Source organism: Mugil cephalus, chromosome 7 (genome assembly GCF_022458985.1).
Source record: "Mugil cephalus isolate CIBA_MC_2020 chromosome 7, CIBA_Mcephalus_1.1, whole genome shotgun sequence".
In the NCBI taxonomy this organism is placed as follows: Eukaryota; Metazoa; Chordata; class Actinopteri; order Mugiliformes; family Mugilidae; genus Mugil; species Mugil cephalus.
Genome location: NC_061776.1, coordinates 12298454 through 12311653, shown reverse-complemented (window position 1 = coordinate 12311653; position 13200 = coordinate 12298454). Strand labels below are relative to the sequence as shown.

General features: G+C 39.3%; 1 protein-coding gene across 1 annotated transcript in view; it reads left to right on the top strand.

The window, feature by feature from the left end:
- LOC125010552 (pituitary adenylate cyclase-activating polypeptide type I receptor-like) overlaps positions 1-13200 on the top strand; it is a 38011-nt gene that overhangs the window by 15482 nt on the left and 9329 nt on the right. The window contains exons 4-9 of the mRNA XM_047589271.1: positions 3645-3742; positions 4134-4231; positions 4737-4869; positions 7712-7865; positions 12061-12121; positions 12284-12353. Coding sequence (XP_047445227.1) covers positions 3645-3742; positions 4134-4231; positions 4737-4869; positions 7712-7865; positions 12061-12121; positions 12284-12353 — 614 coding nt within the window. The remainder of the gene's footprint in view (positions 1-3644; positions 3743-4133; positions 4232-4736; positions 4870-7711; positions 7866-12060; positions 12122-12283; positions 12354-13200) is intronic.

Here is a 13200-nt window from a genome sequence, read left to right as displayed (position 1 = left end):
TTGTTGGCAGACATACATGCTCTGAGATGTTTCTGGCAGCGAGAAGAGGCCTGAAATCCTGTCGGCACAGTTAATATGTCACACTCTGACGTCTCCTTAGGCTGCTGCTGTCTGCAGAGCAACACCAAGAGAAACACGTACTCAGACAATAATTATGTATTAATGAGGGTAAAGGGGTCATCGCAGCTTAAGTGGGTTTATGCACCGCTCAGCCACATCATTATGACCACTGAGAAGACAGTGAGAGTGACAATGTGGATGTGACATGCACCACCTAGACTAGACCAGGCACCCCCACCCCATAGCAATGACACTCCTTGATGGCAGGTGAAGGTGGTGCATGGAAGGTTTTGACCTGGTCCCCAAATTGACTAGTGAAATGATCCAGAGACCCCTCCCCTCACCCCGTAGTACCCAAAGCCCCAAAGCCCCCTACGTCTCATCAAGGTGGTCATAATATTACACCTGATCACTGACAAGAAATCTCTTTGAAGCAGTTATTTAGAGCCTACATATATCTTCCTAAACAAACATTTTCTGTCTTAAAAATAATGACTGTAATTTGTAACTAGTCCTAAGGCACTCTTTGCAGATTGCAGATAAAAAAACAAAACAAAACAACATTGCTCTGTTGTATTGTCATTATGATCGGATAATTGTGGGTGACAAGGTCAGGATCATTAACAAGTAATGTTCTTTCCTCTTTTACCATCATGGAAATCATGGCTCATTATGGTCTGAATTGCAGCTCTACTCAAACAGACTCAAACAGAATCTTTGCTTTCAGCGGTTTACAGCTGTTGTTTGTCACTAAAAAGGGAAAATGGCAAAAAAAACTGCAGCACGCACAACACTGATGCACAACGGAGGGGACAGCTCCAGCTGACGACCTTATCCCGACACCTACTTTATCCAAAACGGATATAAACCAGGAACAAATGTCAGAGGAGTTGCCGAGACATGAAAGCATCAAATGTTTTCTAACTGAAAGCACTAATGGAGTGAAATGGTCCGAGAGAGAAAATGTCAGTGGAGCGATTCAAATATGCTGCTCAGGAATGACGCGGCAATGGACGCATCAGCATGTCAATTTGAAGAAATGAGATTCCTGTTAGTGTGAAGAAATAATACGATAATTCTACAATACATGTAGATGCAGATTTTAATGCAGACTTTCACAACACTTTTTTCTTATGCACTAAAAACTTTAAATTGTCATTGGAAAGCTTTTCTGCACAGGTTTGGCTGTGATTGATTAAAATAACTGTATCAAATGGTAACAGTGTGAGAGGTTTCTCACAGTCACGATCCAACAGAGAATTAAAACCAGTCTCAGCCTTTGAGATGTTAATATTAACTTCCGGCTCATTTACTGCAGGTGTCTGGCTCCCAACGCCACTGTTTTGTTTCACTCTCACCACTCTCATAGTGTTGCTTTTGGCCACAGCTGTTTCCAATCAGAAATCTCTGAAAAACCCAGTGAACACTAACTCATCTGAAACAGCAGACTGAGAACGAAGAGGAAATTTGAGTGGATGTGACTGAATGGAGTGGCCAGATATCTCCTTCGGGAGTTGGTGGAGACCAAAGAACAGAGCAAAAAAGACAGAGTGAATATCCAAATTAAATTACAAGAAGTTTATCACATATAATTAACAGATTATATTGTCAACATTTTACTAATGTTTCCACTGTCCTCAAGTGGCCAGCAGAAAAGAAATGGCACTAATTAAATCTATTAATAAGTAAAGAGGTTTGATGGTTTTACTGTAGGCTCTGGTGACAAATGAAATGTTATAACTGTAACGCCAGTTCTATGATGCATGAGACATCAGGCCATTAGAGATAATGATATATATGCATATAATACTGTATAGGTGTTGTATCAAGCCAAAGAGCTGTAAGGAAACCCACTATTTAACTTACTTGAAAAACCGTTAATAACTCAACTTGCATGTTGGAGCCAATATATATTGTTCAGTCATCTTTAATTTATACCACTGTGTTCATGTACCCACACGCAGTTGCAGGGGTTTTACTTAGGGGGCGCACCAGAGTGGAAGTCTACAGAGCCATATATTATAGAGAGTCTGGCCAACTTAAATCATGGGCGCCATGTTGGATACGTCAGAGGGAAGATTCTACTGTGTAAACCTATGGGACGGATGTGCTATGTTGAAATAAATTACTTATTTTCACCATTAACGGGTCTACAAATTGTTATTATAACATCTGTCAATATTTAAAAGGCCTTCACTGAAATATCCCAGTGTCTACTTTAAATATTTTAATGAACCTGTAATATGCTTTGTAGCTGAATCGCCTCATCAGTCATGGAGATGTGTTTACCTTCTCCTCAGACTCCCATGTTCATCCATCACCGTTAAAAGTTTGAAATTACTCAGAAAAATTATAAATACTCAGAAATAGTGAAAATTAAACTAGTCTTACTTACTTAGTTTTATAATTAGTATTATCATTGTAACATTAGCACGCTAGCCATAATAACCTAGTAGTAACTGAGGCAAAGTTACGTGTCAATTATATTAAATTTGTTTGTCTACATGGACAAGAATTACACACACATGTGTGTTTCACAGTATATATGAGAGTAGCTGCTATTTTTCTAAACCTTTAGTCCAGATAACTAGCTAGCATAGGGCTAGCATAAGGCTAGCATAAGTCTTGGTTAACTTCAAACTTTATTCATTTGTAAAGTGGTGTTGGACATTTTTAAGATCAAGGTTCACATTAATGATGGTATCACTTTATTTTACCTGTTTAAAATCTTAACAAACGTCACAGAGAGACATTGACATTTACTTCACATAATAGGGAGAAATCTGTTGACATCTACTTTTTCCTTTTAATCTTCTACTCCCACAACCTTTTCTGTTTTTGCTCACGGTGGAGTTTCTTCTGTGTTTTCGTGATCCTGTGCTGGAGCCGTAGGCTGAGCACTGTGGCATATTTTAACCTTTATTCCATTTTTATTTTCTCTGTTAATGTCACTTCTTTATGAAACGTGTGACCAGCTCAGAACCAATCAGCCTAGAGGGATAGCTCAGAGGGTTCATTCCCTAGTTGGCCAGACTCTCTCTAATATACGGCTTTGGCGGTCTATTATAGCTAAACTCCAGGTGGGGGAAAGGAAGTTTGTGTTTGTGGGGGAAGCAAACTGTTTTGTGACCGTGTCAATCTGGAGGCTGGGATGTAAAGGTGGCTATTTTGATTTGGGACAGTAATGTAAAATTTGCAGCGTGACTGCAAAATAAATGGATTTCATTTTGTAATTTTTTGTAATGCACTGGACATTGTTTATTGTTTATTGTTATGGAACATGGCTCAGTGGCTTATTTAAGTTGACTTAGTTTTCTGTAAGTCACTACATTGTGTTTCGACCGAGAGAACCAGGGCCTAAATATTTTTTTAACTGCTTTATTTCACAGGTATATTTAAATAACATGTGGATCCCTGATGCATGTGCAGTATTTTTGTCCAGATAAAAGTTTCACAGAATAAAATTGTGTGTTGCCCAAAAAAACAACAACAAACAAACAAAAACAAAACAAAATAAGAAAAACAACTGATTGAGCTAAATATAAAAGTCCTTGATACAGACTTTCTCCTTGTTGTCCCCTCAGGGTATGTTTACAGGAACTGCACTGTTAAGGGATGGTCTGAAACGTACCCCCCCTACGAGGTGGCCTGTGCGTTCAGCGATGACATCGACCCTGATCCGGTATGCACACATGCTGCTGTGATCTGGCCAATCTTTGTTTCTGCTTCCCCCTTTCACTGCTTCCGTTTCCGGTCCGACCTAGTCACAGGTTTAGGGCGAGTACAATACTTTTGTTTCATTGAATAAACAATTTTATTAAGTAACACGTAATGTATCAGTCTTAAAAAAAAATTACGCAGTAAAAAAGTTTTGTTATTATTATTGATCATCCATGTAGGTAATTGCTCATCCTAGTCAGATTAACAATTTTACAACTGAGTGATTTTTATTTTTTATTTATTTTTTTGATGGAGCCACATTCCCATTCATAAATATGGCCACATTTCAGTTTTACACAACCCCCCCTTCCCTCTCTTTTTTCACCTCTGTTTCTCTGTTTCCGTGTCACCAGACGAGTTACCTCTATACCTTCAGACAAGTTTACACCGTTGGCTATGCTACCTCACTCATCTCCCTCATTACAGCCATCATGGTGTTCGCAGGCTTCAGGTAAGATCATAACTGCATGCACTGTCCTAGATACACACACACACAACACTCTTGTTTCTATTTTTGAAATGACTTTCCACTGACGTAATGCATTCCCTAGCCCCATCTCAAGCAAGTGCCCTAACCCGTAAATTTACACTTACCTCATTTTAACCTTCACCCTCTAGTCTTAACAGCTTTTAGCCCTCTAAAAGTTGGCCCAGAAAAAAAACGTCTCCACAAGGACCACATGGCCCTACGCTGTTTATATCCTGGCCCCAGCAACTGAATAAAAACAAGATCACAGAGGTAGATAGAGATAGAGGGACAAATAAAGATAAATCTTCATGGATCTATCTTTATTCGTCCCTCTATCTCCATCTACCACTGGAATATGCACTCTCGTGGAGTGCATATTATCACACATGTAAATTCATCAAGGTTATTTGCCTTCTTCTCACTGTCTCATGAAATTTGAATTTGCAGTGCAAGAAGAAGTACGTGACTGTTTGTTATTGACACACAGAAAGTTCCGCTGCACCAGAAACTACATCCACATCAACCTGTTCTCGTCCTTCGTCCTGAGAGCCAGCGCTGTTTTCATTAAAGACGCGGTGCTGTTTGCCGACGAGACCTTGGATCATTGCTCCATGTCAACGGTGAGGTCGCTAATTAGCCGCTAATGTTTCCGTCGTAAAATAGATTCCCACGTCTGTCGTGTGATTGAGTTAATGATGGAAAGGGGAAGACACGTGGTGAACTGATTAATGGCGCAATCCCCTCATGAGATGGCAAGAGCCATGAATTCTTTTAGCAGCAAGTTACAGACTTTTGCAGTGTGGACAAAACTTTAAAGTGTTTGCAAGTTTGCATATCTTTTATGACTGCAACTCACAGTATTTACAGTAAAATGTCCAGAGTGGTTAAGTGCACCGTGTTGGCAAAGATGTTGACTAAATAATCAAACTGCCGTAATAAAACAGGATTGTATTTAATCAATCAACCAAACGATTACCGAAGGATTTCTCTTTTCTGCTGTGTTATCTGTTCAGAGTGCTCTTTGCTGGAGAACATTTTATAACGAGATAGTGTCACTATATCAAAATGGGCGGACTCAGGTTACAAATGTATGTACAATTTTAACTTGTAACCAGTGGCTATTTTGGCTTGGAAATTCTGGTGGGGCCATGCAGGAAAACCTTATGCTGCAATCTAGAAATATCATAATCAATTCCCTCGCAATACGAACACAGAAGCAATTGAGAGAGGGGGCCACAACACCTGACAACAAACAGCTGACAACAAAATTGCACCTGACGACAAAATTGCAGCCGAATAATGCCACACACAAACGATGCCAATCTGACGACATATATTGTCATATCAGTAGCGCCGACCAAGCAGCACTTTTCAAGATCTCACTATATCAAACACTCAAGATCGAAACTATAACGTGACAACAATAAAAAACACAACATGGTTCATTCTGTGAATGACGCACAATACACAGCAATCAATATACAAAGTCACCACACACAACATACCACAGCCAAACAGTCATTTCAGTTCCACAGGCAAGTCAACACAAACATATCGCCAGTTACCCATTACACAAATTTCATCATAATTCAAACAAAATGTAAACTATATTATCAATTCCATTTAGATTAAAAATAAATTAGACTCAACAAGCTTGACAAGCTCTCGGTTAACTGCTTAAAGTTTTCTGCTTAAACCACTCCTGGTTGAATGACCTAGTTTTGTCTTTTCCTTCTTGAGAAACAATTGAATCCTCTGGTTGATGTGGTCCCAAACCTTTTATCTCCGACTTCTGTTGAAGTAGCCAGGCAGGCAACTCCATCCATCATGCAATGAATGAATGAAATGTCAATTAGCTACCAGTATGTTACTTTACTTGATTAGCCGAGCTAACGAGACCTGTGCAGTCCCCGCCCTTGCTTCTGATCAGCCAATGAGAATCCTCTGGGGCCCTGAACTTCAATGCCCACACTGAAGTGTGCGCTGTACACACGCATGCACACACACACAGCAGTTCACCAATCTACAACACTGCAGGCCAGGGCCATCTCGACTGTGCTCCACTGAGCGGAAACAGAGACGCAGCATCAGGCACAATGAAGTATTCACACACAACTACGTGACAAAAAGTGTCTGCAGAGGAAATTGCGTTCATGAAAAATGCGAACATTTAATGGGGGACAAAGTTGATTACTTATTAACTTATGCACAACAACATTTTTGACACAGGAAACCTTATAGAAGTTGATAATCCTTGTCTGCACAGCAGCAGCCTCTGTCCCACCGGCCCCTGATGCAAAGACGCCACTGTTTGTAACATAATAACTGAGCTGTTGTACCTTGTTGGTGGCAGTTATTTGATGTCAGTTTCATAAGTTTGTACACTTGTCAAACACTTTTAATTCACCTGTTAACATGTCTTAGCAGCAGTGACATCCTTTCAAAACTCTTTCACAGCTTCTTAAGCTTCGTTCCATCATCCTTGGCATAAAAGTTGTGTGCTTGCTTTCTGAAAGTAGAATCCTTTTGATGCTTGCATAACACAACTTGGCCCAAAATCATTCAAACCTGATGAATTATAACTCTGATGAACACTTAACATTTCCTGCAGTGCCAACATCAAAATTTTATTTATTTAACCTCTTTTGCATTTTGCATTTCACAGTTTTCTTTGTATTTTTGTGCATCTTGTGTTTCTCTTTGCAGATATATTTGCATATTGTTGTTGTTGTTTTTTGTTTGTTTGTTTTTTTGCTGACTTATTTATCTTTTTTCTGCTTTTTACTTATTATTTTTAGTTCTCACTTTGTTTTGCATTTGTTTTGGTGTACTCCTTCCAGGCATGCACATGCAAAACTATGTGTTAAGACACAGACATTTACATATTGCTGTTATCCCTTCATCTAAGAACCAAACTATAAAACCTGAGGGGGGGAAAGCAGCAATAAACTCTTAACTCATGAATAGTTGATGCTCAGGATATACAGTGCTTTGTTTTCACAAAACATCCAGTCCCAAGTAATACCATTTCAAGATGTAAATGCCCGAATAACCCAGCAAAGAATCTCAAATAGATGAGTCTATATTTAAATTACACAGTGTCTTGCAGCTATGAAGAGATTAAACACTCTCATTTTGCACTTGAGATTTATTTTTACAGTAATTTTTTTAGATTAAATTAAATCATCAAAGCAGCAGCTTTCTGCCACTTGTTCGCTGACTGAGCTAAGGAACAAGTCTTGCTGATGTGAGTCTTGCCTCATGTGTCCATAACAAGAACGTAAAAAGAATATTTCAGATGTAATATTATTGTAGTGTTGCGTTTTTGCTGGACAGACTTAAAGTAAAGACGTATCACAGCTATGCTAATCTCTGCTTCGAATTTTCCAACATGAGAAATTATGCGATGACTGACGACACACACCTGGAATTTTGAGCTTTGTTTTGTTGTTTTCTCTCCAGATAACGTGCAAGTCGGCCGTGGCGTTCTTCCAGTTCAGCATCTTGGCCAATTACTTCTGGTTGCTGGTGGAGGGCATGTATCTGCAGACCCTGTTGGCCCTTACCTTTGTCTCCCAGAGGAAATATTTCTGGTGGTACATACTGATCGGTTGGGGTGAGTAAGGGGAAAGCTAAGGGTCGTCTGAGGGTGGCAAAACATGACTGACTGGTTGCATATATTGTGTGTACATACAGATTCTATTCGAAAGAAAAAACAAAGCCACAAATCTACAATTTGAAGTGTAGAAACTGCAAATAGCACCAAATATGATTAAAATATCCAAAGCATTTAGTAAAAACACCGCCGTTCATTAGAAAGGTGAGACTTTAAATATACAAATCAACCCTACAGAGAACGGTTGCACCCATTGGGCCTTTTTTTTCTTCTACTGGTATTAACAGGCTCCGTCTTGGATGCAGCATTGCTTGTTCTTATGTGTGTGAGTGAAGCAAATATCCACCTTTGTGCATGTTTGACCTTTAAACATTGAACAATGTGCAACCATTTTTGTGTGAACTTTTTTGTGTGCACTGGCCCAGACAAATTTGTATCAAATCATAACTTCTCATTGATTTTGTATCCCAGTGCACCGCTTCTGATGTGTCAAGCGGAAATAAAGAGACATTTGAAAGTTCAGACTTTGTCTCAAGACTACAAGAAGCGATACGGTTTTTATAGTTTTTCATAGTTTGTAGTTGTGCCCTGTGGTGGCAGTATTTTTTGATGGGATTTTGGTGTTTTTTAAGATTTGTTTTACAATTTTATAGAAAGGAGCTGCAGCTGTCACCTCCATCTTGGTTCATCTGACACTTCCAGTGTTGTGAATTTGGTTGTAGGAATCCTGATCGTGGCTAGAGTTTCCTTGTGGTACATGTTTGAGTTCTTCCGTCTCATGTCAATTAACTACCAATCGCTCCCAGTTGTCTGCACAGCAGTGGCATAGCTTGTAACTGTGTGTACCATCATGCTTTAGAAGCAACTCGTGGTCTCTGGGCTTGGTACCCATGTGCTCCCCGGACTGGGGCAGTGTTTTCCTAACCCAACTCTGGGCCCTGGTGATGGTCTCGCACTGCACAAAAGAAATTTCAAGAGCAAAAATCTTATACATCTTATATTTTGTTCAGAGACAAGAACTTTGTGTTAATTTTTATGACTTTGTGCCTATTTTAAGATTTTTTGTCAAGCAGAAAAAGCTTAACACATTGGCAGATTTTTTTTTCTTAATCTAAGATGATTTGATTTGACTTATATTTAGGGAACACCCACATGCATGTGTGGTGTAACCTGACAGCTCGTCAAGAAGAATTGATGAGTCCCGCCTAATAAGGGCTGGACTGCTCTTTCACTCCATCACTACTTGTCCTATCTTTGAATTAGCGCCTCTGTTGGAGCACCCTCACCCTCCTGGACTCTCAAATCTCTCGAGAAATCTACGCAGAAACCCTCTGGACCCCCTCAATCCTGAGTGAGGATTGAGCTTGGAAAGGATAGGATCCTTCACTCCACTAGTTCCTACCAGAACCACATGCCTTCCTTCCAATTCCTCTCTGTCCTTTGTCCTCCCCCTCTAGTCCCTCACTGTCCTCCCTGCCACACAAGGTCACTCCACTCAATAAAGATCAACAAACCAGCTCCAGGGAGGGACGCTGATGGTCACACACATATACACACACCGAAGCAATGAAATATTCAGCTGCAAGAATATAACTGCATCAATCTCATATAAAGTTGACACCCTGTGGAGTTTAACTGTGGACAAAAAAAAAAAAAAAAAAAACTTGTAGATGCCTGTTTTTTTTTTTTTAATGTGCACTTTCAATGGGCACATCAAAACACCTGAATGAAAACAACGAAAATTATAAAATATACGCTTCATTGAGGGGTACAAATATTAGAGTCTGCAGCAGTGGAATGCATTTAAATGTAGAAGATTGTGCCTTGTGCAAAAATGTGAGACAAAATATGATAAAAAATCAGCAGCAGTGATGTGTTTGATGACTTTCTGTAGTAGAGTATCTTCACTTCACAGTTGTTGGGAATCTATTTCAGTCCCCAAAACTTGGTTACAGTTTATATACACAACGGGCTCTCGTTTCTGCGGCATTCCCTTTGTTTCATCCCGCCTCTTTTGTTTCCCGCAGCTTTCTACAGCCGTTTCAAGTGCTTTCCCTTCCTGACATCCTCCGTTTCTCTGCTGATTTCTATTGCCTTCATATTCCCATCCCATTGTCTTCTGTTGTTTCCTGTGTGCGCCGTATTTTCCTGTTACATCCGGTAACTCTCAAATGTTTTTTACTGGAGTTCCACAGCTCTTGTCTGTGTCATTTTGTCTTGTCAACAAAAAGTCACTGCACTCTCCAGCACCGCTGAGTTCTGTTTAATTCAGAAAGGAGGTTGAGAAACAGTAGCATCCTTGTTATGATGTTGTGGAGAGTGTAGTAGTTGAATTGTTCACAAAGGAATTCCTTATGCTTTGAGGCAGCAGATTTTACAGCTGGCAAAGAAAGTTTGTGGAAGTCACGTTAGTGCTGCGTTCAGATACAACGAAAAGAGTATTTCTGATGAGGGGAAAGATGGAAATTAAGTGAAGATGTGCTGGCGGAAAGACAGCTGTTTTAATCCTGCTCAGGGTGTTAGTAAGTGTCGGTGGCACAATGCTTCCTAGTTAAGATGGGTTTTTTTTAAGCGTTTTTTGTGCTATTGTTGGAAAGGCCACGCTGTGCCATAGCAATCTAGACAGTAAGTCGTGTTGAGGAGGATCGTCGCGATGGCAACTGCAGACGTTGAAGGTACAAGTTCATAACAGTCTCTCAGCTGTTTGACAGGAAAGAGGAAACCAAGATGAGCTGCCTCTGTACATCAGTTCATGTTGGAGATAAGCTGATTCTGCCCAAGTCTGTGACAACTGTCTAGACTCTTCCAGGTCATTTCCTTGATCAGATTTATGTCACAAGTCGCAGACCTTCTTTATTAAAGCGGACAGCGGTTTTGCCCTGTAAATCAGATTAGGATAAGGATCTCTGCCACAGCTGGCACGATATTTAGAACAGATTTACAGTCCTCAGAGGCTGAAGATGATGGAACTGATGAAGTCCGAAATAACTCTAATAACCTTGGTGTTCAAAGATCATGGATGGCTGCACTTTATTGAGTACTAAGGACTAAACATCTCCTCAGCTGCAGCTTACGTCACTTCCTGTAATCAGCATAAGCTAGCATGGCTAAACAATGTGCGGTGAACATCAGCACATTTTCATCTGGGTCCTATAATTACAGGATATCATTAGCAAAATAATAAATAAATAACATCTCAATGATTGCCACGTTAATCTTTCATTAGAAACGTTCTAGTAATTAGGAGATACAGGATGTCGTAATCACAGCAAGTTATTTTTCATATATATATATATATATATATATATAGTGAATGCAATGAATACCTTAGGACATAGGTCTTCAACTGGGGGTTGCAAAATATTTAGTTGATTAGCCTTTTTTTATACCACAATTTCCCGGCACGGCCACTTTACTGTTGCACATGTTTAAAAAATAATAAATAAATAATGAATGGGAACTAATACTAATGTAAATAGCACTAGGCCGAGTTTATATAGAACACATATATTAGATGGGGTCCCTACTTAATCTCTCTCATCATTTCAGGGGTCCTTGACCTAAAAAACGTTAAAGAGCACTAGGATCTCAAGAATTGCTTTCACACACAGTTAAAAAAAAAAGCACCTCTTACAAATTTGGGCATTTCCTATTAACAAATGTGATTTTTAGTTCATTTTTTCCAGTAATTTATAAATGCTAAAAGGCAAATGTAAGTTTGAATGTGAGACTATAAATGGCTTTAATTATGGTAATATTCTCCAGTCACATTCATTCAGAATTAAACTGCAGAATATGTGGGAATAAATTTCTCTGTTCTGGTTAACTGTGTTTTCCTACAACATGACAAGCAATGCGTGGTGTGTTTTCTGTTTGTGTGTACATGAGAAGTGTTCAGTCCAGAACGGCTCAGATGTGTCTTATCAGCTCCTTTCCACCTTTACTCTCTAGCTTTCTCCCGTCTCGTGCTTTCATCCTCGTGTCTGTTCCTTTCTTTTTTTTCTTCTTTTTTTGGCATGAGCGTGCAAGTGGGACGCGGATACATTCGAAAAACGGAGTAAACACAATGCTTCATATTGCTGACAACATTTAATAAAAAATGCAGCAAAGGGTTGGATGTGGAGCATCGTTCTGATTAATTTTAGTTGACAGATAAACAGAGCATGCATAATTAATCTCTGCTCTTACATTATAGGACTCCCGTCAACAGTCCTCATACTCTGGGTTTTGACCAGATTCTTCTTTGATGACAGAGGGTATGATATGATTTTATTCCGTCGCTGTATTCAACATGTATTTCACAGCTTCGACGGCACATTGTGCAACTGTGTATTCAGTTGTTGTAATATCCGCTCCTGGATTTGAATGAAACAAAAATGTTTAATGCTGAAATTAACCTCATGTGGTTTTGATTGCAGGTGCTGGGATGACACAGACAATGTTGGTATTTGGTGGATTATAAAAGGGCCCATAACAGCCTCACTGCTGGTGAGTGGGGGACAATGAAACATACTGGTAGGCCTGTCAAGATTTCTGTTTCTACCTGTAAAGTAATTAACCAGCGATGTTTGAAATCCCAGACGTTGTGTAGAAAAAAAGTTCCCCCACTTGTTGGATTGTTTGGAAGGGCTTCATGCACTGATGGACAGAAGAGTAAAAGCAAAATATTCAGACGTGTCTTCTGAGCACCGTTGAGTTGATTTTGTTTACGACAAGATGCCAGAGAAGCAAAACCTGTTGGCAGTGAAATAACTCTAAAGGACAAACAGTTAACAGTGATCCGTCAAACCGTCCATGCACACCAACTCAGTCTGGATTTGGAAACTCGGATGCAGAATTCAAATTGAACAATGTTAAAAATGTAGCTTTTTTATCATTCATCTGATGTAATTCTTTTTCATCAAAGAGGCATCAAGCCTTTGACAGCATTAAAATAGCCACATGACCTTGCATTGCTCAATACTTTTTTAAGAAAACCATGTCTCTTCTGAATGTACTGCATGCTAATGTGACTCATAAGTCTATAATTTCTTGCTACTATCTGTAGTCTGCTTGCTGAAATGTCACTGGCATATTTTGTTTCCTCTTTAGCTGACTAAGCTAATGTTAGCTTAACGACTTGGCTTAAAAAAATGTCTAATCTAAAATCTCTGTAAAAAAAAACAAAAAAACAAAACAAAAAAATGCATTAACCATTACACAGTAAATGACTGTGATGATATTTGGTATATTAATGGACTAAAGATACAGTAAATATCCGAGGCAAAAACGGATGAGATTTCTCACTATATAGCTGGTCTATTGTTAGTATTATTATTATTATTATTTTTCTCTT